The sequence below is a fragment of the Anomaloglossus baeobatrachus genome, chromosome 4 (assembly GCF_048569485.1).
Source record: "Anomaloglossus baeobatrachus isolate aAnoBae1 chromosome 4, aAnoBae1.hap1, whole genome shotgun sequence".
In the NCBI taxonomy this organism is placed as follows: Eukaryota; Metazoa; Chordata; class Amphibia; order Anura; family Aromobatidae; genus Anomaloglossus; species Anomaloglossus baeobatrachus.
The window spans coordinates 683,626,293-683,653,216 of record NC_134356.1 but is presented as its reverse complement, the minus strand read 5'-3'; the positions used below and the strand labels follow the sequence as shown (position 1 = coordinate 683,653,216).

The window sequence follows — 26,924 nt, the reverse complement described above, 5'->3', positions numbered from 1 at the left end:
AGCGGAGTAGAAGAGCTGGGTGTGATGGTTAGCGGTGTAGTAGGGGTGCAGTAGCAGAGCTGGGTGTGACTGGTGTAGTGTGATGGGAGCGGAGTAGCAGAGCTGGGTGTGATGGTTAGCGATGTAGTAGGGGTGCAGTAGCAGAGCTGGGTGTGACTGGTGTAGTGTGATAGGAGCGGAGTAGCAGAGCTGGGTGTGGTGGGTGCGGTGTAGTAGGGGTGCTGTAGCAGAGCTGGGTGTGACAGTGGTGTAGTGTGATAGGAGCGGAGTAGAAGAGCTGGGTGTGATGGTTAGCGGTGTAGTAGGGGTGCAGTAGCAGAGCTGGGTGTGACTGGTGTAGTGTGATGGGAGCGGAGTAGCAGAGCTGGGTGTGGTGGGTGCGGTGTAGTAGGGGTGCAGTAGCAGAGCTGGGTGTGACATTGGTGTAGTGTGATAGGAGCGGAGTAGCAGAGCTGGGTGTGATGGTTAGCGATGTAGTAGGGGTGCTGTAACAGAGCTGGGTGTGACTGGTGTAGTAGTGCAGGTGAGCAGAGTGATGGAGCTAGGTATGGCGGTTAGTGGTGTAGTAGTGCAGGTGAGCAGAGTGATGGAGCTAGGTATGGCGGTTAGTGGTGTAGTGTGAGTGATGAGTGATACATTTATCTACATGTAGTGAGACAGATCATTTGTTTGTGTGGGTGGACCTGGGATGTAGCAGAGCCGGTGTGTAGTACCGCCATGTGCTCACACTTCCCCCACTCTCCATTATTTATGTAGTGCCGCCACACCTCACAGGTTAACACTTCACTGCCCACGCCTTGTCCTGGCCACCGTTCCCACAAACAAATATACTGTGTGTAATGTATAAACTGCCCCATCCTCGTGTGTGTGCTGCATGCGGTATAAACTGATGCACTGTATAGTATATACCTATATACTGCATCCATGTGATGGACTATAGCTCAGCACCACAGAGGCCTGAACCCTGCGGCTGAGGATCCATCCGGCTCTGGGGTGAGATAACACACTGACTGGAAAGCTGCAGGCCAGAAACTGCTGGGGAAAGGGGCAATCTGCTTCAGATATTAGCAGGCTTTTCAGTGATGACTTTGGGAGGAAGAAGAGGCTCATAAGTGGGGAAAGAAGCATTTTATCTCTTATATTCAGTTTATTATATTCGCTTTTGGTATTGCTTTATGCCAAGGAAAGTGCAGAGACCATTTATACAATGGAAAAAATAACATTTAATTTCCGCTGATTTCTGTGAATCATCCGCTGCGATTTCCTGTTTCTTCATAATTTTGTTGCTTTTTATTCTCCGAGGAGTTTTATAGTGTTTGTTATATGTATGCTAAGCACATGTGTGTCCTATATGGTCGTGTAGTGTCTCTGCCAGAGCGCGTGGCCCCTCTCGTTTGCCACAGCACGTGCCCCCCCCCCCCCCCTTCCTTAATCTGTCGGAGCTACTCTTGGTATGGGGTAGAGATGAGCGAACCTCAAGGTTTGGGTTCGAATTTCGAACCTCAAACTATGGAAAAGGGAAGGGAAACCCTGTGTCTATTGAAGGGAGAGATGGTGACCCCTCACCAAACCTTCCGCTGATCGCTGCTTCACCTGACCACCCTAGGTGGGTTCTGCACCTATGCGCTGAGCAGGATACCTGTCCCTGGATGACCTTGAACTGGGCCCTAGATGGGATGAGCGCTTAGTCAACCCCACTAGGTATTAAAGAAGAAACAGGGAAAACAACCAGGGGGAGTGAACGAATAACTTATCTCCAGAAGACTCGGGGAGAGGAACAGCAGCAAACAGTGTATCTTCAGATCTTTGCAAGCCGACTGCTTGCATCCGAGCCTGTATAGGAATACATCACCAGCAAACACCAAGGGGAAATGTGGGTATTTAAAGGGAACCAAACATCAGGTTTTTCGTGTATAAGCTGCAGCCAGTGCAGTACTGGCACTATCATGCACAGTGTGTACATACCATCAGGGGGCAGCTCGGGTGTTTAGGCAGTGAAATACAACTTTATAAAGTTTGAAATTTCGTGCACTTTTTGATTGACGTGTGCACCTCTGTAGATAATGTCCGGGCGGGTTAAGCAGGAGTTCCCCGCCCCCCCACCAGCCTGTTCCTCCCTCTCTCCTGATGTTCGGGCGGGTTATGCACGTGTTCCCGCCCCCCCGTGCCGCCTGTTCCTCCCTCCCTCCCTCCCTCTGGCTGTATGTAAATATCTAATCTTCAGAAACATGGCGCCGGAGTGGGCCTCTGCGCATAGCGCTTATCTCCGGCGCCGTGTTTCTGAAGCCCCCGCATTACACAACTTGGTGTCTGAGAGGGCGGTGCCACAGCGATGTCACACCGGCTGGTGTGTTGGCCCGGTGTCCTGGGGCGGCACGATACAGGAGCAGCAGGTAATCGCGTCCTCCGGTCAGCTGTTCTGTCCTGTTGTAATCGCGCACGCTCCCGCGGTCACAACGGGCTGTGAAGAAACGAGGGCGCATGCGCCGCCCTCTCAGACACCAAGTTGTGTAATGCGGGGGCTTCAGAAACATGGCGCCGGAGATAAGCGCTATGCGCAGAGGCCCACTCCGGCGCCATGTTTCTGAAGATTAGATATTTACATATAGCCAGAGGGAGGGAGGGAGGAACAGGCGGCGCGGGGGGGGGCGGGGAACACGTGCATAACCCGCCCGGACATCAGGAGAGAGGGAGGAACAGGCTGGTGGGGGGGCGGGGAACTCCTGCATAACCCGCTCGGACATTATCTGCAGAGGTGCACACGTCAATCAAAAAGTGCACGAAATTTCAAACTTTATAAAGTTGTATTTCACTGCCTAAACACCTGAGCTGCCCCCTGATGGTATGTACACACTGTGCCTGATAGTGCCCGTACTGCACTGGCTGCAGCTTATACACGAATAACCTGATGTTTGGTTCCCTTTAACGACACAAGGGGAAGTGATGATTAGCAGCTGAAAGGTGAGGATATCAACAGGGTCCTAAAAGGAAAGGGATTAACCATAAGCAGAGAAGATACATAGGATAGCATTTACACCACAGCAGGAAGAATAGAAGGTCAGGGAGCAGTTTCTGTAGCCCAACGCTGCGACCTTCTACAGCCGGACACCACAGGATTGTCAACCCTGTCTGCCGGAACGCTTATATATTTTCTATAGATGGATAATGTGTGTTTTAGTCGAGACCTGTACATGCCCATAGAGAGGGTGTTCCAACTTTACACTATATGTTCTTTGTGGGGTTGTGACTATGTATGATCTGGAGGTGTAGCTGTGCATGTGTCTATATACCACCAGTATGTAGGATGCTCTCTAGAAGTATACACCACCTGTCCAGACACCGACCAACCCAAACATGGAAACTTTTACGTTCTCCCAGAGATTCTGACTTTGAGTCAGAGACTTATGACTTATTTACTATTGCTTGTGTATCGGTGTGTAAACATCTCAAGGTGGGCGTGCTGGTATGAAGAAACGCTGACCGTGGGGCTTCCCTCCGAGCCCGGCCGGACTGGGGCCCCTCAGTGACACGGACACTGTCTGCTATGTGCAATGTTCCCTCATACATACACTCGCCTTTGCTTCTATATTATAAACAGGTTAGTTTGTTAAATGAGAGGCTGCTTTGTCTGTAAATACACTCAAGGCCTTATCCTGCTGAAGACCCCTGACCTAGGACGCACCCCCAGCTTTCTGACACCGGGCGCTACATTGCCACTTAAAATCCTTTGGTAATCTCCAGATTTCATGATGTCTTGCACACAGTCAAGACCCCAGTGCCAGAGGCACCAAAACTACCCCAAACGTCTCTGACCTCCACCATATATGACTGTAGGTGCTGTGATATTTACTTTGTAGGCCTCATTATGTTTTCGGTAAACAGTAGAATGATGGGTTTATCAAAAAGCTCTATCCTGGTCTCATCTGTCCACAAGACACTTTCCCAGAAGGATTTTGGCTACTCATGAACATTTTGGCTTTTTTCTGTCTGTGGCAGCAGTGAGGTCCTCCTTGGTCTCCTTCATAGAGATTCATTACATTCAGATGTGAACCGATAGTTCGCGCTTAGACTGATTCCCCCTGAGCCGCAGGACGTATTGAATTTCTTTGGATCTTGATTGGGGCTTAGCCATTATTCGGACTATCCTGTGTTACAACCTTTCATCAATGTTTCTCTACCATTATAGATTAGCTGGGTTGTAAACTTCTTGGTTATGTTGTGCACTGTGGACAAAGGAACATCAAGATCTCTATTGAGTGTTGATATTTTTCAACAATTTTGGTTCCCAATTTCTCAGTTCTGTTTTCTCTTCTCCATGCTTAGTGTGGCACACAGACACACAATGCAAAGGCTGAGTTAACTTCTCCCCTTTTTATCTAGTTTCAGGTGTGATTTTCATATTGCCCACATCTGTTTTTTGTTTTTTTTTTGCCACAGGTGAGTGTGAACGAGCATCACATGCTTGAAACAAAGTTGTTTACCCACCATTTTGTCCGGCCCATTTTTTTTTTTTTTTTTTTTTTTTTTTTTTGTTTTTGTGTGAAATTACCTCCAATTTGCCTTTTTATTCTTATTTTTCTTTTTGTTGTTCCAATACACACAAAGGGAAATAAACGCATATAAAGAAACAAGTGGAATTGCAATAATTTTCTGGAGCAATTTCAAGGGTTCCAACACTTTTGGCGACAACAGTGCCCAGCACTGCTCATATGAGAGGTCCACTCCTGCATTGGGGCCCACCAGGGGATTCTCCTGCCGTCCTGTGGGCCAGTCCTAGTTTGCGTCAGATCCATATTCACCTGACACTTACAGCCGGAGAGCACGCAGACAACATATGTATCTACTGAACACAATCTGAAAAGATGACCCCTTTGTGGAGTAGATAGAAATATATTCTAACATCTGAGCTGTTATACGCGGTGTTACAGGTATAATGGCACAGTAGGATATTGTAATGATACCTCTGATGGCACTTAAGCCCTGTTTTTACCTAGTAAGTTCTTTTTGCTGTATAATTTTTTTTAATTTCTAGATCTCATGACCTGATTTTACCCATCTCGTCGTCTTTAATTTTTTTTTTTATGAACATATTTTTGACTAACATTTTGAGATGGAATAGGTTTACTCCTATCCACCATTGTTACAGTAATAGTTGGGTATGTAGAGTGGCACAGGTCGATGGTTGGAAGCCATCAATCAATGGTTGATTGTTGGAAGCTCAAGCACGCTACATGAAGGACATGGTCCTGGCAGGATGAGTAGACTTCTAAGGTATGGGGACTATGCCGTGTAAGTTGCCGTCGGCTGGCCAGGACCGGATGACCACTCGTTTCCACAAAGAGACCATAAGTTCATTTTAAATAGTATTTTACTCACCATTTCAGCTCCATCAACAACTTTTTATATATGAGATAGCGGCTACATATGTTCCAGCACGTTTCAAGTCTAAAAGCATATTCAGACACAGTCTTGGTGTCCTCTAGGTTGTTTCCATTCTTACTGGTCTTGTGAGTCCCAGCACTTCTCAGCCCAACGCTACAATCCAATCCATGACATTCAGTTTCCCTTTCCGTGGCTCCATGTCTATTCTCCTCGTGGAGGAGGGAGTTGGGGGGGGTCTTTCCACTATGGCCAGAGTAGAGCCTTCTGCTCCCAAAACCTTCCGTATCCATGTCTCTTCTCCTCGTAGGGGTTTTTCCACTATGGCCAGAGTAGAGCCTCATGCTCCCTAAACCTTCCCTATCTATGTCTCTTCTCCTCGTAGAGGTTTTTCCACTATGGCCAGAGTAGAACCTTGTGCTCCCAGAAGCTTTCTTATCCACGTCTCTTCTCCTCGTAGAGGTTTTTCCACTATGGCCAGAGTAGAACCTTGTGCTCCCAGAAGCTTTCTTATCCACGTCTCTTCTCCTCGTAGGGGTTTTCCACTATGGCCAGAGTAGAATCTTGTGCTCCCAGAACCTTCCCTATCCACGTCTCTTCTTATAGAGAAGTACGGGATTTGCCATTATTGCCAGATAAAGTCATGCGTTCTCAAACGTTTGGGGAGACTCCATCCAGGAAAGCCGACTATGCTCACATATTAGTCCATCTCTGCCCATTACCTTTTTAGGCTTCAGGTCTTGCTGCTAAAGTCCTGTCCTCTGGACCTTTATATCCAGGGCAATTTTGTTAGAAGGCTGGTCGCTAGCCTCAGTGTTGTCTCATGTTCTGTTTCTCTGTCACCACTAAAGTCTCACACTATCTCCAATATGGTCTCCTTTTCTCTTGCCACAGGTCACCCACTGCATGCGGCCTTGATGACCTTCAGACTATACGTTCATTCCTGTCAAACACTGAGTCTTCCCTAACTTTCAAGAAGCAGCAGTCTCTGTCCCTATCAACTAACTCCTCCCATTGTGGGCTAGTCCTAACTTTAACTACTTCTGACCCTGCTCACTGTCTGTGGCTGGACAGAGCTCAACCCTCCTAAGCAGGACACGGGAACACGTTACAATGCATCACGGTTCACATATTTACATTTATTTACAAAACACACAGGACACAATTCACATTGCACTACGTGACAGTACAATAACATGACTGGGATCTTCAGGGAAAGGAATGCGACAGCACCAGTTTGCCTCCCTACGGATACCTGCATTTGCTGTACTTGTTCCCTGAGAAGACCTCTCCTCAGCCTTTTGTATTGTGATTTCTGATCGGTGAAGCTGCTTTCAGATGACATCTGTTCACGTTTACTCGTTTGTGGTGAATGGAGAGCAATAGAGAAATAAAGTCTGGTTGTGTCTTTGTGACAGTAGAGCTAGCCTGGGTCAACAAACCACCTGAAACGAGAACCAGGATGGAGAATCAAGTCAATTGGATATTGTTAGGCATCTGTCCCAGCAAGTTGAGGCGGCTCCACTCCCTTCCCCTCTGGCTGCTGCCCTTTGCTGTGCTCCACAATGGGATTTCACATATTGTTTCAGTGAGATCTCCCTACGTCCATATTGTGACTGGTGATGTGCTCCAGCATCCGATCACATTATGCAGTTGTCTTAGAAATTCTCATGTGATTCCGGCTTAGGCTAGGTTCACATTTCCGTCAATTTGTATCAGTCACAATCCGCGGCTCTGGTAAACAAGGGAATCCGCTTGGCGGATTCCGTTGTTCCCATATACTTGTATGAGCGGCGGATTGTGACTGATGACGCTGCGTTGCATCCTCCGCCCGTTTTTTAAGCAGCGGAATCCTATTGATTCCACAGCGCATGCTCTCTCTCAGCGGCTGAACGATCGGCTGGTCGGCCGGCTGCTGTGAGCCATCGGCTGGTCGGCCGGCTGCTGTGAGCCATCGGCTGGTCGGCCGGCTGCTGTGAGCCATCGGCTGGTCGGCCGGCTGCTGTGAGCCATCGGCTGGTCGGCCGGCTGCTGTGAGCCATCGGCTGGTCGGCCGGCTGCTGGGAGCCATCGGCTGGTCGGCCGGCTGCTGGGAGCCATCGGCTGGTCGGCCGGCTGCTGGGAGCCATCGGCTGGTCGGCCGGCTGCTGGGAGCCATCGGCTGGTCGGCCGGCTGCTGGGAGCCATCGGCTGGTCGGCCGGCTGCTGGGAGCCATCGGCTGGTCGGCCGGCTGCTGGGAGCCATCGGCTGGTCGGCCGGCTGCTGGGAGCCATCGGCTGGTCGGCCGGCTGCTGGGAGCCATCGGCTGGTCGGCCGGCTGCTGGGAGCCATCGGCTGGTCGGCCGGCTGCTGGGAGCCATCGGCTGGTCGGCCGGCTGCTGGGAGCCATCGGCTGGTCGGCCGGCTGCTGGGAGCCATCGGCTGGTCGGCCGGCTGCTGGGAGCCATCGGCTGGTCGGCCGGCTGCTGGGAGCCATCGGCTGGTCGGCCGGCTGCTGGGAGCCATCGGCTGGTCGGCCGGCTGCTGGGAGCCATCGGCTGGTCGGCCGGCTGCTGGGAGCCATCGGCTGGTCGGCCGGCTGCTGGGAGCCATCGGCTGGTCGGCCGGCTGCTGGGAGCCATCGGCTGGTCGGCCGGCTGCTGGGAGCCATCGGCTGGTCGGCCGGCTGCTGGGAGCCATCGGCTGGTCGGCCGGCTGCTGGGAGCCATCGGCTGGTCGGCCGGCTGCTGGGAGCCATCGGCTGGTCGGCCGGCTGCTGGGAGCCATCGGCTGGTCGGCCGGCTGCTGGGAGCCATCGGCTGGTCGGCCGGCTGCTGGGAGCCATCGGCTGGTCGGCCGGCTGCTGGGAGCCATCGGCTGATCGTTCTCTCTCACGTTTTACAACGGAGTCCGACAATGAATTCTATTCTTGTCATCTGTTGTACAACGCATCAGTCAGAAGCGTCAAGCAACGCATGTGACTGATGCAAAACAGAAATGTGAACCTAGCCTAACGCTCAGTCCTGCTGGTTGACTCCCTGATGGCCACATTCTGGATTAACCCATAACAAACTATTATTGGGTCTTTCGTCATGGACCTGTATCTTGTATTGTGTCCAATCTCTCTTGCGTGTCCTCCAGATGATTGTCCGATGCCCTGGGTCTGTGTGTGTACCCTGACCTGCGGCTTTGTAAATCTACCTTACCGAGTGAACTCCACAAATGCCAGGTTGACTGGGCATGAACCCAATGAACTTAAGTAGGAGGAAAGGTTATAAGGCTAATGAATATCTGTAAGAAATACGGTCATGGTTGTCAAATGTCGCCTGTCAACTGGTCTTAAATACCCCCAGAAATTTTGGCAACTTTGGGAAGGGCCTTCAAAATATTGGGCCTATAGCAGTACTGGGACATAAAGCTGTTTGGGCCACCAGAACCCTGGATGCCAATGATATAATATCCACTGATTGACAGCGAGAGGCGCTATATGAGTGGACATAACCATGGATACCTAATCTGCAGTGCCCCGCACATGAGGTAAGAGACATGGCTAAATCACGAAAACTCTACTATATTTCTAATTGGAAGTATTTGCTAATATTACTCCTACCAAATATTGCAGTAGGATCTTGGATTCCAGAGCTCGGCTGAGGCTTTCATCCATTGGACACCAGGGTCAGGCTGCGTCATTAAACCTCACAATGCCAAGGACAAGCTGTTGAGCACCAACGTCAAACTGAGGCATCGTAAACTGTGTGCCAGGCTGCGGCATGACACCATTGAGATCTCATGAGTCCAGTATCTCTTGGATGTGAGGACCTGGCACAAGGTTTCGGTGGTGGGGGGAACGATCATCAGCATTGTAATCTTGGCAAAGTCCTGAGAAGTGAGGAGAATCCACATCCTGAAGAAGGATCTTTACAGGCTTTCTAGGATTAGAAAAACAGCAGTACCACATCTGTCCATGTCTGATACTACAGCTCCGCTCCATTGAAGTGTCTGATGCTGAGCTGTAATACCTGTCCTGTGTGTCCCGCTCTGGGGGGACCCGACGAGTCTGGGACCAGATGATCACAACGCCTTATTGTTTGCAGATCTACAGCTTGTATTTGAGTGAATCTACTTTATTTTAGTGCTGCAGGGGTTAAGGAGACTTTCCTACCTGGCTGTTCTTTGTAGCCTTCATCTCAGGTGCGGCTCTTTTGTGACCTCTCCCCTGTGCTATATAAAATATTGTTAGTTGCAATCTGACGACGTTTGTAGATTCTCATTCTTTGCTGACCAATTTGTAACGAACTAATCTCTGGAACGAGCTGAGGAGTAGTTACTATTGCAGCTGTAGTGTTTAACTGCATTGGAGGAGTTCGGAGTGTTTTTCCTTTTTGTGTCTATTTCCCTCTGTCTGTCTCCTTTTACTTTGTTGTTTTATTATTGCAGTGGTGAGACTAGTGTTCTCATCAGCCTTCTCGCCAGCTAGGGTGAGTTCAGAGTAAGTGAGGGCCAAGGCTCGTGACGGTAATGGGGGAAGGACGGACCCATATAGGCACATTAGGGAGCGCAGAGTATAGACCCAAATGAGTTTCAGGAGTTAAACAAGAATTATTGCTCTACAGTAAGCAAGTCTTCATCACTGTTTTTAAGAAGCAGGCATGGGTCTTTTATAGCTCTACATGCAGCGGGGGTCGGGTCGTTGGCCCCCTCTACAGGGGGCGGTCGGGTCGTTGGCCCCCTCTACAGGGGGCGGTCGGGTCGTTGGCCCCCTCTACAGGGGGCGGTCGGGTCGTTGGCCGCCTCTACAGGGGGCGGTCGGGTCGTTGGCCCCCTCTACAGGGGGCGGTCGGGTCGTTGGCCCCCTCTACAGGGGGCGGTCGGGTCGTTGGCCCCCTCTACAGGGGGCGGTCGGGTCGTTGGCCCCCTCTACAGGGGGCGGTCGGGTCGTTGGCCCCCTCTACAGGGGGCGGTCGGGTCGTTGGCCCCCTTTACAGGCAGTGGTATGTATTTCACCCGCCCGCTGTATATGATAGGAAACTTTACTACTGCTCCTTTTATGGCAGGCATTTCAGAGCCCATTCTTGGGTTGTGTAAGACCCGTTACCCCCCCCCCCCCCTTTCTGAAGCAGTCAGCCTTTAGGTTCTTGTTTTTTTTTTTTTTTTTTTTTTTTTTTTTTTCATCCTCCTAGCATAGTGGGTTGTTTTTTTGTTTTTTTTTTTGTTTTTTTGTTTGTTTTTATCTCATGATCTTCTGTTTTATGTTTCTGCTTTTGTTTTCGCTTGCTGTGTGGCGTCTTATTATTTTTTATTCTCTTTGTATCCTCCAGTCCCTGTAGCGCAGCTCTTCTATATAGTTGTGTATGATGATGTCAGTGTCCATAAAGCCGATGTCCGGCCTCTGGCGGTGGGATGCGGCAGAGCGGGGGTCCTGCTTAGGTCCCTGGCTGTGATGGTGGGGCCTATGGCTGCTGGCGGGAGCGCCCGTCCTGTACCTGCCGCCTCACATGCTCCATGGCTATGTAACCTATGTAACGTGAGATCAGCCAGCGGAGGATTATATCACTGTTTACACAGGTGAAGCCAGAGAACAAGACACCGGCCCCGCCAAGAGGAGCCACGAATGGGGAGTGTCAGGGCTGCTATTACATAGGCATCCGAGTATGTGTACAGCCGGTATAACCTGGGCATCTCCTGTACATTATGCCTCTGGTATAAGGTGAGCACAGTCCTGTACATGCCTATGACGGTGTGGGTTCTTATCTTGTACTATTTCCTCGGCAGCTCAGTGATTCCTCTCTTGTGCCTCCTGGCACTCGCTCTGCGCTTTCTTGGCAGCGGGGCTGACATTACATAAGCTTCTTCTGGCCGGGGCTTTGTTTTCCCTCTCGTTAGTATTCTCTGCGCCTCTGGCTGTGGTGCTGTATTGTCAGACGATGGGGGAGTTGTTCATTAGGAGTTAATCTCTCTCGTTATTAGTCGGAGCGGCAGGGAGGTGTCCGGGTGATGGCGGGCAGGGTTGGCAGCGCCGCCACCTCTTGGCCGTGCTCCATGGGATAAGCACATTGATATAAATATTTTCTCCGCCGTTTCCCAGGCAGATGCAGCAATTAATTTTTTTTTCTTTGTTCCTCACGGTAACCTCAAAGTACCCGATATTCCCAATATCACTCTGTATTCCCTGATATCCACTATGTGTCGTCTCCCCCCCCCCCCCCCCCGGTATCCACTATGTGTCATCGTCCCCCTGATATCCACTGTGTTTCCCCCCTCCCCTGATATCCACTGTGTTTCCCCCCCCTGATATCCACTATGTTGCGCCCCCCTCCTGATATCCACTGTTTCCCCCCCCCTCCTGATATCCACTGTTTCCCCCCCCTCCTGATATCCACTGTTTCCCCCCCCCCCTCCTGATATCCACTGTTTCCCCCCCCCTCCTGATATCCACTGTTTCCCCCCCCCCCTCCTGATATCCACTGTTTCCCCCCCCCCCCTCCTGATATCCACTGTTTTCCCCCCCCCCTCCTGATATCCACTGTTTCCCCCCTCCCCCTGATATCCACTATGTCCCGTCCCCCCCGATATACACTATGACCCCGTCCCCCCTCTGACATCCAGATATTTGCAAACAATAAAAAGGAGAGCGCAAAGAAAAAAAAATTAGAATACTTTTATTGTAAAGTGGAAAAAAATAACTCATACAGGATTATTTTGTTCTCGCCTCATCCATAAAAGTCCAATTTATGAAAAATATTTTAATTCATGCGGGAATCAATGTAAAAAGATAAAAAAAACTTTAAAATTGCCGGTTTGGGTTTTTACTTCCCCATAAATGCAGTGAGAAGTGATTAAATTGACACATATATGACACAATGGTGCCAATAAAAACTATAGCTGTAGGCGAGAACGCGCACAGCTCCATCACTGGGAAAATAAGTCCCGGGTCTCAGAAGAGGGCGAGACCATTCAAATAGCTTCTAGAAGGTTTATTTATTTTCTTTAAGCCCAAAACTCTGTAAAGATGACTTCTGCCATTTATCCTGATGAAGGACACAATTATGGCTGCCTGCAGCCGCCACTAGGGGGAGCTCAGAGCTAGTACAGATATGCAGAGAAGCTGCAGGAATCAGTGAGCTCCCCTGGTGGTGGATGCAGGTAGTACAGATTTTTTTTTTTGGTTTTTTTTGTACAATTTTCCACTTCTCTGTCCAATCTGAGTGTGTCCAGTCTCTAATATATCCCCTCTTTTCTCCCTTCAGGCGTGTGTTAATATGCAGACTCCGGACTCGCCCGATGGCTGCTTCCTGCCCCAACACCTGGACACCGCAGCCCTCGACTTGGAGCTGGATGAGCTGGACTCCATACGGGAAGATGAAGAAGGTACTCCGCACCCGGGCGTCTCTGCCCGAATCCTAAACCTTCCGTCTGCTTTTGCAAAGCTCTTCTGAGTTTATGGTCTTGCTCTTGTAAGGGCAGCAGTTTGTGCTCCAGAGCTGATCTTCATATAGGGTGACTCCTCCTATATAGACACATCTCTGTTGTTGTCACACTAGGTATGGGAAAGTACCAAGCAAAAAGGGAAACCCTGTGTCTAGGGAGGGGGAGATGGTGACCCCTGACCAAACCTACTGCTGTTCCCTGGCTTACCTGACCATCCTAGATAGGTTCCTCACCTATGCGCTAAGCAGGCTACCTGGCCCTGACTGACCCTGAAGTAGGCCCAAGGTAGGGAATGGGTGGGATGAGCGCTTAGTCAACCCCACTGAGCACTAAAGAAGACATGGGGAGAAAGCAAACAAATATCTTCTCTCCAGATGACTCGAGGAGAAATTTGTCACGCTAGGTATGGGGAAGTTCCCAGTGGAAGGGAAACCCTACGTCTAAGGAAAAGGAAGATGATGACCCAGCTGACCAAACCTACTGCTGGTCCCTAGGGTCCCTCACCACCCTAGATAGGTCCTGCACCTATATGCCCTGAGTGACCCTGAAGTAGGCCCAAGGTAGGGAATGGGTGGGATGAGCTCTTCATCAACCCCACTGAGCACTAAAAAAGACATTGGGGGGGGAAGCAAACCAATATCTTCTCTCCAGATGACTCGAGGAGAAATTGTTACCCTAGGTATGGGGAAGTTCCCAGTGGAAGGGAAACCCTACATCTAGGGAAAGGGAAGATGGTGACCCCTGACCTAACCTACCTCTGGTCCATGGGGTTCCTCACCACCCTAGATAGGTCCTGCTTCTATGCGCCAAGTATGCCCTGACTGACCCTGAAGTAGGCCCAAGGTAGGGAATGAGTGGGATGAGCTCTTCATCAACCCTACTGAGCACTAAAGGAAACATAGGAGGAAAGCAACTAATATCTTCTCTCCAGATGACTCTGGGAGAAATTGTTACCCTAGGTATGGGGAAGTTCCCAGTGGAAGGGAAACCCTACATCTAGGGAAAGGGAAGATGGTGACCCCTGACCTAACCTACTGCTGGTCACTGGATTCTCTCACTGCCCTAGATAGGTTCCTCACCTATGTGCCAAGCAGGATACCTGGCCCTGACTGTCCCTGAAGTAGGCTCAAGGTAGGGAACAGGTGGGATCAGCGCTTAGTCAACCCCACTGAACACTAAAGAAGACCTAGGGAGAAAGCAAACAAATATCTTCTCTCCGGATGACTGAGGGAGAAATTGTCACACTAGGTATTGGGAAGTTCCAAGTGAAAGGGTAACCCTACGCCTAGGGAAAGGGAAGATGGTGACCCGTTGACCTAACCTACCTCTGGTCCGTGGGGTTCCTCACCACCCTAGATTGCTTCCGCACCTATGCACCGAGCTGGATACCTGACCCTAGTTATCCCTAGTGCTGGGCCCTAACTTGGTGGGACGAGCTTTTCGTCAACCCCAGTAAAGAAGACACAAGGAGGACACGTGGGAAAAAGCATGAACTACTTATCATTAATGACTCAGGTAGGAGTTTAGCTAAGTTTTCAGCAACTCATAGGAGTACAAGCCATTTGCTTGCAACCAATGCTTGAAGGAACTGAAGATATCACCAGTACAGTCCAAGGAAGGAAGGGAGTATTTAAGAACCAAGGGAATGCTGATAATCAGCAGCTGGGTGAAAGTCAAGCTCCTGCTGGGTCCAAAAGGGGGAGAGATGAAAACCCAGCAGGAAAGCTACCTATGCCAATGAATACTGACCGTAGAAACAATGGAAAGTCAGGGAGCATTCTGTGCTGCCAAACTATGACCTTCTATGGCCAGAAACCACATGATTGATATGTCACCTGTGACAGAAATGCAGAAAAGAACCTTGTTTTTTTCAGATGAGTGCAAGCCGACAGCTTGCATTCAGAGCTTGAATAGATTTTAAGCACAGATCCAGGGGAAATAAGGGTATTTAAGGGAAGTAGTGATGAATAACAGCTGAAAGGGGAGGGGAAATCAGCAGGGTCCTAAAGGGAAAGGGATGAACTCGTGGAGCAATTTGTGCAGCCAAACGCTACGACCTTCTACATCCGGACACCACAGGACTGTCTGTCACCCGTGATCGTTCTCCTTTAATGTGCAGAGTTTCAGGTTTTGGGATGATAGGAGGGGTTCCTAAATTCCTGTGGAGAAAGTGCAAACCTTTCCATGAATGGGGGCATTTAATTTTGTAATGGGGTCTCAGACTTCCCCGCATTGCCCCTGCTGTACTTGTGCTTCCATCTTGCCTCCTGTGATTATTACACATTCACTCCCGGCTTCATCTTTAGTCTTTTTCACCAGTGATTCCCCAGGAATGCTGACGTCGTCTTATCCCATAAACCAGGCCTGGGAAACTGCGAGCTCCTCGGCTAATGAGGGGAAAAGGGCGGCCGCACATCCCTGCCATGGACGGGCCGGGGTCAGGGCCCTCGGGTTTATGATTAGTTATTTAATTTGTGTATCCTTCAGACCTTAAAGGGACACCTCCTGCAGCCGGACTGCTCTCCATTTATCATACAAGTAACCTCTATTGTTCCCTGTTATCAGCCGTTTCAGTCCGAGAAGAGGCTGACCATTGTCTATCGCTTTCTGTGATCAACCATTTCCGCCAATCAGACTCTTCATAACTGATAGGTTCGGCCTCCTGTTTTCTCTGGTCGGCCATGGCATGAGTCTATATACATGCACATGCCCGTACTGTGCTCAGGATGTTTGCTCTGCTATACATTAGGCTGCCTCTTCCTACTGCACAGACTTGTTTTCGGTCTCCCCTGCTGCAGCCAGCACTAATGTATTTCTTCTCTCTGCAGGATCTCAGTTCAGCTCATTCCTCACCGTGTATTGCCTGAAACCACTGAAGCACCAAGGGTCCGTATTCCTGAGAGGCGTCCCGGTGACTGCCAACATATTACAGACCGAGCGCTACACCAGTGGCACCAAGGTAAGAAATAACAATGGGTGCCAAAAAATCAGCAAGGGTGATAGTGTGGAGGAGCTATGAGTCTCCTCCCCCTACAGTGATAGGAGGAGCTATGAGTCTCCTCCCCCTACAGTGATAGGAGGAGCTATGAGTCTCCTACAGTGATAGGAGGAGCTATGAGTCTCCTCCCCCCTACAGTGATAGGAGGAGCTATGAGTCTCCTCCCCCTACAGTGATAGGAGGAGCTATGAGTCTCCTCCCCCCTACAGTGATGGGAGGAGCTGTAAGTCTCCTCCCCCTGCAGAGTGATGGGAGGAGCTATGAGCCTCCTTTCCCCCCCCCCCCCCTGCAGGGTGATACAGATAGGAGGAGCTTTACTTTTTGCTTTACTGAGTGCTGAGTCTCCACCACTGCTATCGGTCACTGTCTGCAGCGCTAAAGTCATGTTGACATCTATGCAGCCAACCAGTGAGACACTGAAAGGCAGTGAGCTCAGTAATTGCCTGCAGCGATATTGACAGAACAGCACCAATGAAGACAATAATACACATCAGACAAAGTGAACGACACTCGGTACTGGACCTGGGAAGGATGAATAAAGCATAACTAGCTTATTTTATTTTTTTTAAGCTACACTTTGCAGCTGAGAGGTTTTCTAAAAAACATATTTGGCCAAATATAAATAAAATTTAAAAAAAGTTTATGGATACAACCTATATACAGGGGCAGAAATAATAGAATAAAAAAGCTGTAGCTTGTTTTTAGAAAAAAAACAAAACTAATTCCATTCAGTGATGTTTACACAAAATAAGAGCTATTCTTGTTACATAACAGAAATTATTTGAGAAAGATGAGGGAGAAGGATACTGCGCAGGCGATGTACGGGCGCAGCCAATGCTGGCGATGTACAGGCGCAGCCAATGCTGGCGATGTACGGGCGCAGGTCAAAGGTTTTGAGACTGACCTAGATCCTGACTGATGACCCATTCTTGTCTTATCAGGTCTTGGAGTTTATCACAATTTCTGGGTTTTTCTTTACCGTTTTTTGAGGATTGATGCATTCTTATGGGAATGTGCACATTGTAGATTCAGACTAAAGATAGCAAAACCATGGAAGAACACACAGGTGAAGGAGTAAAAAGACAAACTTGTGTGATACCAACCAGAATAAGTGTAACACCTTAGATTTCTCCATTTGTCTCTATTACTGTGATAATGACTTAACACCCCCCCCCCCTCCCGATTATCTTAAGTAGCTTTATCAAGTGTTCCTTGAAATGCCTTCCAATGGACCAGTATTGTTAAGGGGAATCACCGGCCGTCAGAAAGTGTTTGCTGCCATCGGGTGTGTTGTTCAGAGGCAGTGTTAGTGAACAGCTCCATACATTGCCACATCTGTTCTTTATATGACAAAAAATGTGCAATGAAGAGTATCGACCTGTCCATTATTATTTAAGACATGAAGTTAAGTCAATGTGGGATATCTTCAAGGTTCTAGTGATTTTCCAAAGGGCTGTCATGAAAACCATCAATTGCTATAATGAAACTGGCTTCATGATGACTAATCCAGGAAAGGATGACCAAGTATTACCTCTGCTGCAGAGGATAAGCTCATCAGAGTTTCAAATCTCAAAAATGGCAAACTGTCAGCATCTGAGATAAATGATGCACAGACATCAAGTATCAGACACATCTCAACATCACTTGTGTAGAGGAGACTAAGAGAAGCGGCCTTTGATTGAGCTGCTGTCAAGGAGCCACACTTAGTGATTTCTTGAACATTACTTAGCATGGTGTCCACAGAGTTCTGCAGCGACCGCCGTCACATCAGGTTTTACGTTTAGTGGGATAATCATTTATGCGATAACAATGGCCTAAAACACATCTAGGCCACGAAGGCTGTGTCATAGCAGTATTTGGGTGGTTCTGGGGATGTAATGTCCCACCCTCTTGTACATTTCAGGTTCGGACCAGCACTTTATATTCCATTTGTCTTACACATGGGCCGTTCCAATGGACGATCAAAAAGAAATACAAAAATTTCCAGGAGCTGCACCGCGATCTCCTCAGACACAAGATATTCGTCTCCCTCCTGCCCCTAAACCCTCTGTCCCGGTAAGAGGGGCTCCACGATGCTCATGGGAGGGCAGGGGGCGGAGTGAGCCACAGGTGATGGCTCCTCAGGGGTGGGGCTTGTGGTCCTTTAAAAGCTCAAATGTTTTGCTCTTCCATCACAGAATCTGAGTATTGCATCCAGTTGTCGACAAAATTATGTAGTGTTCCACCTTAGATACAACCCTCACCTCTGTGTATCTTAGATGCAGTGGTCCGTGTATCTGATCCTCTTATCTGTCCTTGTATCTCCAGGTTTTCTGTGTTGAGGTCTCGAGCTGAAACCACCTCTGAAGAAATGCCCTCCCTGCCCCACGCCTCGGGGGAGTCCTCACGGCGAACCTCAAGTAAGCAGGTCGGTATGTAAGCTACTGATGGGCTTAGATGCACAGCAAACTGTATCACACCGAATCAGAATACACAGCTCAGGGATACAGTATGACACAGGATTAGATGCACAGCTCTGGAATATAGTATCATACAGGATTAGATGTATAGCTCAACAGCTCAGGAGTACGATATCACTCGGGATTAGATGCACAGCTCTGGAGTAGCAGTATCTCACAGGATTAGATACAATGCTGTTTATGGAGACTCTGGAGCAGGCTGTAATCTGAGGGTCTCTTCTTGCTTTTTTTCTTATAGAAGTATCTCGCTGATTACCTCAATGTGCTGCTGGCCAAGTCCTTCTACCGAAACTACCACGCCATGGTGAGAGGCGTCCGGCCGGGGGAGCCGCGCTGCTGTGTGCGCCGCTGTGTGCTGAGGGGGCCGGGGGAGCCGTGCCGGGGGGAAGGGGGGGGGGGGGGGCCGCGCCGCTGTGTGCTAGGGGGCCCGGGGAAGCCCGCGCTGCTGTGTCCTGGGGGCCAGGGGAGCTGCGCTGCTCACCTCACCCAGAGGATCCCCGCATCCCCTACACTTCTACAGTCACAAAACATGTTGAAAGCTGTCCTCCAGAAAATGAGGGAATGCTCTCACCAGGCCGGGGGTGCACAGGGTCCTCCCTACTTTTTCCCCCAGGTTGCGCAGGGTCCTCTCCTCCTCTCCCTTTTTTCCCCAGGTTGCGCAGGGTCCTCTCCTCTCCTTTCCCCCTGGGGTGCACAGGGTCCTCCCCTCTCCTCCCTTTCCCCTGGGGTGCACAGGGTCCTCCCCTCTCCTCCCTTTTCCCTGGGGTGCGCAGGGTCCTCTCCTCCCCTCCCTTTCCCCCCCTGGGGTGCGCAGGGTCCTCCCCTCCCTTTTTTCCCTTTGTGGTGCGCAGGGTCCTCTCCTCCCCTCCCTGTTTTCCCCTGGGGTGCGCAGGTCCTCTCCTCCCCTCCCTGTTTTCCCCTGGGGTGCGCAGGGTCCTCTTCTACCCCTCCCTGTTTTCCCCTGGGGTGCGCAGGGTCCTCTTCTACCCCTCCCTTTTTCCCCTGGGGTGCGCAGGGTCCTCTTCTACCCCTCCTTTTTCCCCTGGGGTGCGCAGGGTCCTCTCCTACCCCTCCCTTTTCCCCTGGGGTGCGCAGGGTCCTCTCCTCCCCTCCCTGTTTTCCCCTGGGGTGCGCAGGGTCCTCTTCTACCCCTCCCTTTTTCCCCTGGGGTGCGCAGGGTCCTCTTCTACCCCTCCCTTTTTCCCCTGGGGTGCGCAGGGTCCTCTCCTACCCCTCCCTTTTTCCCTCTGGGGTGCGCAGGGTCCTCTCCTCCCCTCCCTTTCCCCCCCCCTGGGGTGCGCAGGGTCCTCCCCTCCCTTTCCCCCCCCTGGGGTGCGCAGGGTCCTCCCCTCCCTTTTTCCCTTTGGGGTGCGCAGGGTCCTCTCCTCCCCTCCCTTTTTCCCCCTGGGGTGCGCAGGGTCCTCTTCTACCCCTCCCTGTTTTCCCCTGGGGTGCGCAGGGTCCTCTTCTACCCCTCCCTTTTTCCCCTGGGTGCGCAGGGTCCTCTTCTACCCCTCCCTTTTTCCCCTGGGTGCGCAGGGTCCTCTTCTACCCTCCCTTTTTCCCCTGGGGTGCGCAGGGTCCTCTCCTACCCCTCCCTTTTTCCCCTGGGGTGCGCAGGGTCCTCTCCTCCCCTCCCTGTTTTCCCCTGGGGTGCGCAGGGTCCTCTCCTACCCCTCCCTTTTTCCCCTGGGGTGCGCAGGGTCCTCTCCTCCCTTTTTCCCTCTGGGGTGCGCAGGGTCCTCTCCTCCCCTCCCTTTCCCCCCCCTGGGGTGCGCAGGGTCCTCCCCTCCCTTTCCCCCCCCCTGGGGTGCGCAGGGTCCTCCCCTCCCTTTTTCCCTTTGGGGTGCGCAGGGTCCTCTCCTCCCCTCCCTTTTTCCCCCCTGGGGTGCGCAGGGTCCTCTTCTACCCCTCCCTGTTTTCCCCTGGGGTGCGCAGGGTCCTCTCCTACCCCTCCTTTTTCCCCTGGGGTGCGCAGGGTCCTCTCCTCCCCTCCCTTTTTCCCCTGGGGTGCGCAGGGTCCTCTCCTACCCCTCCCCTTTTCCCCCTGGGGTGCGCAGGGTCCTCTCCTCCCTTTTTCCCTCTGGGTGCGCAGGGTCCTCTCCTCCCCTCCCTTTTTCCCCCCTGGGGTGCGCAGGGTCCTCCCCCTCCCTTTTTCCCTTTGGGGTGCGCAGGGTCCTCTCCTCCCCTCCCTGTTTTCCCCTGGGGTGCGCAGGGTCCTCTTCTACCCCTCCCTTTTTCCCCTGGGGTGCACAGGGTCCTCCCCTACTTTTTCCCCCAGGTTGCGCAGGGTCCTCTCCTCCTCTCCCTTTTTCCCCAGGTTGCGCAGGGTCCTCTCCTCCCTTTCCCTGGGGTGCACAGGGTCCTCCCCTCTCCTCCCCTTTTCCCTGGGTGCGCAGGGTCCTCTCCTCCCCTCCCTTTTTCCCCTGGGTGCGCAGGGTCCTCTCCTCCCCTCCCTTTCCCCCCCTGGGGTGCGCAGGGTCATCCCCTCCCTTTTTCCCTTTGGGGTGCGCAGGGTCCTCTCCTCCCCTCCCTGTTTTCCCCTGGGGTGCGCAGGGTCCTCTCCTCCCCTCCCTTTTTCCCCTGGGTGCGCAGGGTCCTCTCCTCCCTCCCTTTTTCCCTGGGGTGCGCAGGGTCCTCTCCTCCCCTCCCTTTTTCCCCTGGGGTGCAGGGTCCTCTCCTCCCCTCCCTTTCCCCCCCTTGGGTGCGCAGGGTCCTCTCCTCCCCTCCCTTTTTCCCTTTGGGGGTGCGCAGGGTCCTCTCCTCCCCTCCCTTTTTCCCCCCTGGGGTGCGCAGGGTCCTCTCCTCCCCTCCCTGTTTTCCCTGGGGTGCGCAGGGTCCTCTTCTACCCCTCCCTTTTTCCCCTGGGGTGCGCAGGGTCCTCTTCTACCCCTCCCTTTTTCCCCTGGGTGCGCAGGGTCCTCTCCTACCCCTCCCTTTTCCCCTGGGGTGCGCAGGGTCCTCTCCTCCCTCCCTGTTTCCCTGGGTGCGCAGGGTCCTCTTCTACCCCTCCCTTTTTCCCCTGGGGTGCGCAGGGTCCTCTCCTCCCCTCCCTTTTTCCCCCTGGGGTGCGCAGGGTCCTCTCCTCCCCTCCCTGTTTTCCCCTGGGGTGCGCAGGGTCCTCTTCTACCCCTCCTTTTTCCCCTGGGGTGCGCAGGGTCCTCTTCTACCCCTCCCTTTTTCCCCTGGGGTGCGCAGGGTCCTCTCCTACCCCTCCCTTTTTCCCTGGGGTGCGCAGGGTCCTCTCCTCCCCTCCCTGTTTTCCCCTGGGGTGCGCAGGGTCCTCTTCTACCCCTCCCTTTTTCCCCTGGGGTGCGCAGGGTCCTCTTCTACCCCTCCCTTTTTCCCCTGGGGTGCGCAGGGTCCTCTCCTACCCCTCCCCTTTTTCCCTCTGGGGTGCGCAGGGTCCTCTCCTCCCCTCCCTTTCCCCCCCCTGGGGTGCGCAGGGTCCTCCCCTCCCCTTTCCCCCCCCTGGGGTGCGCAGGGTCCTCCCCTCCTTTTTCCCTTTGGGTGCGCAGGGTCCTCTCCTCCCCTCCCTTTTTCCCCCTGGGGTGCGCAGGGTCCTCTTCTACCCCTCCCTGTTTTCCCCTGGGGTGCGCAGGGTCCTCTTCTACCCCTCCCTTTTTCCCCTGGGGTGCGCAGGGGTCCTCTTCTACCCCTCCCTTTTTCCCCTGGGGTGCGCAGGGTCCTCTTCTACCCCTCCCTTTTTCCCCTGGGGTGCGCAGGGTCCTCTTCTACCCCTCCCTTTTTCCCCTGGGGTGCGCAGGGTCCTCTCCTCCCTTTTTCCCTCTGGGGTGCGCAGGGTCCTCTCCTCCCCTCCCTTTCCCCCCCCCTGGGGTGCGCAGGGTCCTCCCCTCCCTTTCCCCCCCCCTGGGGTGCGCAGGGTCCTCCCCTCCCTTTTTCCCTTTGGGGTGCGCAGGGTCCTCTCCTCCCCTCCCTTTTTCCCCCTGGGGTGCGCAGGTCCTCTTCTACCCCTCCCTTTTTCCCCCTGGGGTGCGCAGGGTCCTCTTTCTACCCCTCCCTTTTTTCCCCTGGGTGCGCAGGGTCCTCTCCTACCCCTCCCTTTTTCCCCTGGGGTGCGCAGGGTCCTCTCCTCCCCTCCCGTTTTTCCCTCTGGGGTGCGCAGGGTCCTCTTCTACCCCTCCCTTTTTCCCCTGGGGTGCGCAGGGTCCTCTCCTACCCCTCCACCTTTTCCCCTGGGGTGCGCAGGGTCCTCTCCTCCCTTTTTCCCTCTGGGGTGCGCAGGGTCCTCTCCTCCCCTCCCTTTTTCCCCCCCTGGGGTGCGCAGGGTCCTCCCCTCCCTTTTTCCCTTTGGGGTGCGCAGGGTCCTCTCCTCCCCTCCCTGTTTTCCCCTGGGGTGCGCAGGGTCCTCTTCTACCCTCCCTTTTTCCCCTGGGGTGCGCAGGGTCCTCTCCTCCCCTCCCTTTCCCCCCCTGGGGTGCGCAGGGTCATCCCCTCCCTTTTTCCCTTTGGGGTGCGCAGGGTCCTCTCCTCCCCTCCCTGTTTTCCCCTGGGGTGCGCAGGGTCCTCTCCTCCCCTCCCTTTTTCCCCTGGGGTGCGCAGGGTCCTCTCCTCCCCTCCCTTTTTCCCCTGGGGTGCGCAGGGTCCTCTCCTCCCCTCCCTTTTTCCCCTGGGGTGCAGGGTCCTCTCCTCCCCTCCCTTTCCCCCCCTGGGGTGCGCAGGGTCCTCTCCTCCCCTCCCTTTTTCCCTTTGGGGTGCGCAGGGTCCTCTCCTCCCCTCCCTTTTTTCCCCTGGGGTGCGCAGGGTCCTCTCCTCCCCTCCCTTTTTCCCCTGGGGTGCGCAGGGTCCTCTCCTCCCCTCCCTTTTTCCCCTGGGGTGCAGAGTCCTCGTGTATGATCTGATCTCTACCCTGTATGAGGTCCCTGTCCGCTGTTTTGCTTCTGCTCAGTGATGGTCAGTCAGGACAGACGTCTTCACATCCTCACACCGTTCTCTTCCAGATGGAGTTCCTGGAGGTCAGTCAGCTCTCCTTCATCACAGACCTGGGGAGCAAAGGACTGTGAGTATTCAGTGCCCTGTCCTGTACCCCGAGCGTTGTCCTCCCGCACCCCCAGTGTAAATTATCTTTGTGATGTCAACGTCGTCATCCCGTACTCCAAATGTTATATAGATTGAAAAAAGCCCTTTTTCCATTTTTCCATCTTCTTCCACCAATTATACATTTTGTCACTAAATCATTTATAACCAATAATGTTGTGTACTGAAGAAATCATCTGGACTGATATAAAAGTAGTTGTGGCCGGGATTCCACAGCCTGACTGCTCTAACTGTAAAGAACCCTTTCCTATTTAGCTGCCGGAATCGCCTTTTCTCCACTCGCATTCCATTCCGACATCTTATCCAGATCGTTCTGTAATATTAAGGTCCGTTTTTAGAAGAGGTTGTCCACTACTTAAACATTGATGGCCTTTGTATGGCACATTCCCCTCTTATTGAGTTGAATGGGAGATGGATGTGCATTACCGGCGGCAGCCACTATTGGAAGGCGGAGCAGCTCCGGAACTGAGCATTTCTGGCCACCTGCTACCGCCGACTGCAGCAGAAGAAGCCGAGAACAGCTGATCGGATGGGATGCAAGGTGTCGGACCCCACTGATTAGGCATTGACTTGCACTTAACTCCTCGTAGAAACCCAACATGTTGGTTAGGCATGACTTACCTTTTGGAAATCCATGCTGGTTATCCATTATATTCTTCTCTGCACTATATTTCTCAGGTTGTCTCTTATATTGCTCCCCCTGCACACCACTGATGTCAGACTTACCAGATCCCAGTTATTGGTCAGTGTCGGGGTCTCCACTACTTTTTTCACTTCTTTCTTCTTCTTTTAGAGAAGGTTTTATACTGAAGAGATCCGGGGGGCATCGAATTCAAGGTCTCAACTGCTTCGGTCATCACCAAATCTGTTACCGATGGTCAAAAAGGTAAAGACTCCATGTGGTCGACAAGATGCAGATTCTGCCAGTGATCTTGTTACATTGTCCTTTGTCGGGTGTGACGTGATATCTTCTCTTCTACCCAACTTGTGTGGAGGGGGACGGAGGGTGGTCTGCCATCACCTCACCATCTACAAAGGATCAGATCTTCTACCAACTTGTGTGGAGGGTGACGGACGGTGTCTGCCATCACCTCACCATCTACAAAGGATCAGATCTTCTACCCAACTTGTGTGGAGGGGAAAGGAGGGTGGTCTGCCGTCACCTCACCATCTACAAAGGATCAGATCTTCTACCCAACTTGTGTGGAGGGGGAAGGAGGGTGGTCTGCCGTCACCTCACCATCTACAAAGGATCAGATCTTCTACCCAACTTGTGTGGAGGGGGAAGGAGGGTGGTCTGCCGTCACCTCATTATCTACAAAGGATCAGATCTTCTACCCAACTTGTGTGAAGGGGGACGTAGGGTGGTCTGCCGGTCACCTCACCATCTACAAAGGATCAGATCTTCTACCCAACTTGTGTGAAGGGGGACGTAGGGTGGTCTGCCGTCACCTCACCATCTACAAAGGATCATATCTTCTACCCAACTTGTATGAAGGGTTCTCAGCAGTCAACTCATCATCTACAGAGGACGATCACTACCCCGAAGTAACCAGCACCGACAGTCCCAACTTGTACCCTGTATTACTGTGCCTTCATATTACACTGTGTGGCATTGCTATACTTCTATTATATTGTATGGTATTACTATACTCTTTTTATATCCTGTTGTATGGTATTCCTAAAGCGATGGCCAGGCTCCACCGCAGTGCAGAGTAAGTTACGGCACAAGACGAGACTACAAGCAGGAACACACAACTGCTGCAAGACAGCTGATGGGGGGTACGAGAAGTTACATGGGTAATAAACAAGTAAATTGCATAGCATGGGGCAGACTGCAGCCGTCACCCTCAACTATCACAAAACAAAGTGAGACCGCACAGAACATTAAAGTACACTTGGCTACACTACACTACAGTCTGACTGGCTTCCTCTACGACTACTACTCCACTAACGACTGCGGCCTACTCTACGCCCTAGCCAAGGTGCACAAATGCAGACTCGTGCTACCATCATGGACAAACTGTCTATCTGGAGACAGCAAGGTTCACTGATGTGCATTTCTCCAGGTGAAACAAGAGGGAACTTTTCGTTCTCTTTCGGCATGGGGCGGCTGGTCCTCCTCCAGGCGACGCCTGCTCTTCTACTACTACAGTCTGACTGACCACCTACTACTACTCCACTAACGACTGCGGCCTACACTATGCCCTAACAAAGGTGCACGAATGCAGACTCATGGTACCATCGTGAGAAACTGTCTTTCTCTGGGGGCAAGCAAGGTTTGTTGGCACACACTTCTCCAGTTGAGGCAAAAGGGAACTTTTTCTTCTCTTCAGCACTTGGCGGCTGGGTTCTCTGGGCGACGTCTTCTCTTCTCACAGGTCCCTGGCCTGGCTAAAGTCTGGGTTCTCTACAGTCCAACTCGCGGAAGTCTCTTAGTTGGCACCATATATCTTCCCACTCCGAGCTTATCGGATTCTCCTCAGGCAGTGTCTTTCAAGTCTCACCACGTCTGAGGCACAACCGCTCCTATCTCTCCATCAGTCCGGTCTCTCTCCTCAGACTCTTTCCCGCACTTTCTCTGTCATGTTAAACCACAACACAACCCAGAGGGGAGGCGTCTGCCAGCGCACACCTGGAACAGGGGAACTGTTCCCTTAGTTACCAAAAATATATCCATTTATGACCCACCATAGTATAAACACACATTATGCAATACACTAATACAACACCTAGTAGGAGTGGGGGTCTCCTGACCACCTCCTGCATTACTATACTCGTACTGTATATCCTATTGTGCAGTATTACTATACTTACATGTTTTACAGTATTCTCATATCCTATTATGTGGTATTAGTATACTTCTATTATATGGTATTACTGTACTATTTTGTGGTATTACTATACTCTATATTACGTAGTATCTTTATACTCCCTTTTGTGTTATGTGATATTACTATGCTCATATCATGTGGGGTTCCTATTCTTTTGTATGGTATTACTGTACTGTTTCATGGTACATGGTATTATACGCATGTGGTATTAGTTTACTCTTCTATTCTACTGTGGTATTACTATACTTTCATATTACATGATATTACTATACTCTTACATGGTATTACTGTACTTATGAGTATAGTAATAGCATACAGTATGTTACATGCCATTATATTTTGTAGTACGTGGTATCATTAGACTTTTATATTATGTGATATTAGTATACTCTTATATTCATACTGTATGGTATTACTGTACTTATATACGGTATACCTATACTCTATTATGTGGTATTACTATGCTCCTATACGGAATTCCTATTCTTTTGTTTGGTATTACTGTACTGTTTCCTAGTACATGGTATATACTCATGTGGTATTAGTATACTCTTATTCTACTGTGGTATTACTATACTTTTATACGGTATACCTATACTCTATTATGTGGTATTACTATGCTCATATACGGAATTCCTATTCTTTTGTATGGTATTACTGTACTCTTTCCTAGTACATGGTATTATACTCATGTGGTATTAGTATACTCTTATTCTACTGTGGTATTACTATACTTTTATATTACATATTACTATATTATATGGTACTACTGTACTCATACTTTATGG

The 26,924-nt window shown here is 51.4% G+C and overlaps 1 protein-coding gene across 1 annotated transcript; it reads left to right on the top strand.

The window, feature by feature from the left end:
- Nucleotides 1–930: 930 nt before the first annotated feature.
- On the top strand, nt 931–24,192 carry PLD2 (phospholipase D2). The gene is made up of 8 exons (XM_075343934.1): nt 931–993; nt 12,607–12,727; nt 15,616–15,746; nt 17,689–17,840; nt 18,093–18,192; nt 18,483–18,548; nt 23,206–23,264; nt 24,096–24,192. The coding sequence occupies exons 2-8, from the start codon at nt 12,619–12,621 to the stop codon at nt 24,190–24,192; spliced, it is 714 nt and encodes a 237-aa protein (XP_075200049.1). The 5' UTR covers nt 931–993; nt 12,607–12,618.
- Nucleotides 24,193–26,924: the final 2,732 nt, after the last annotated feature.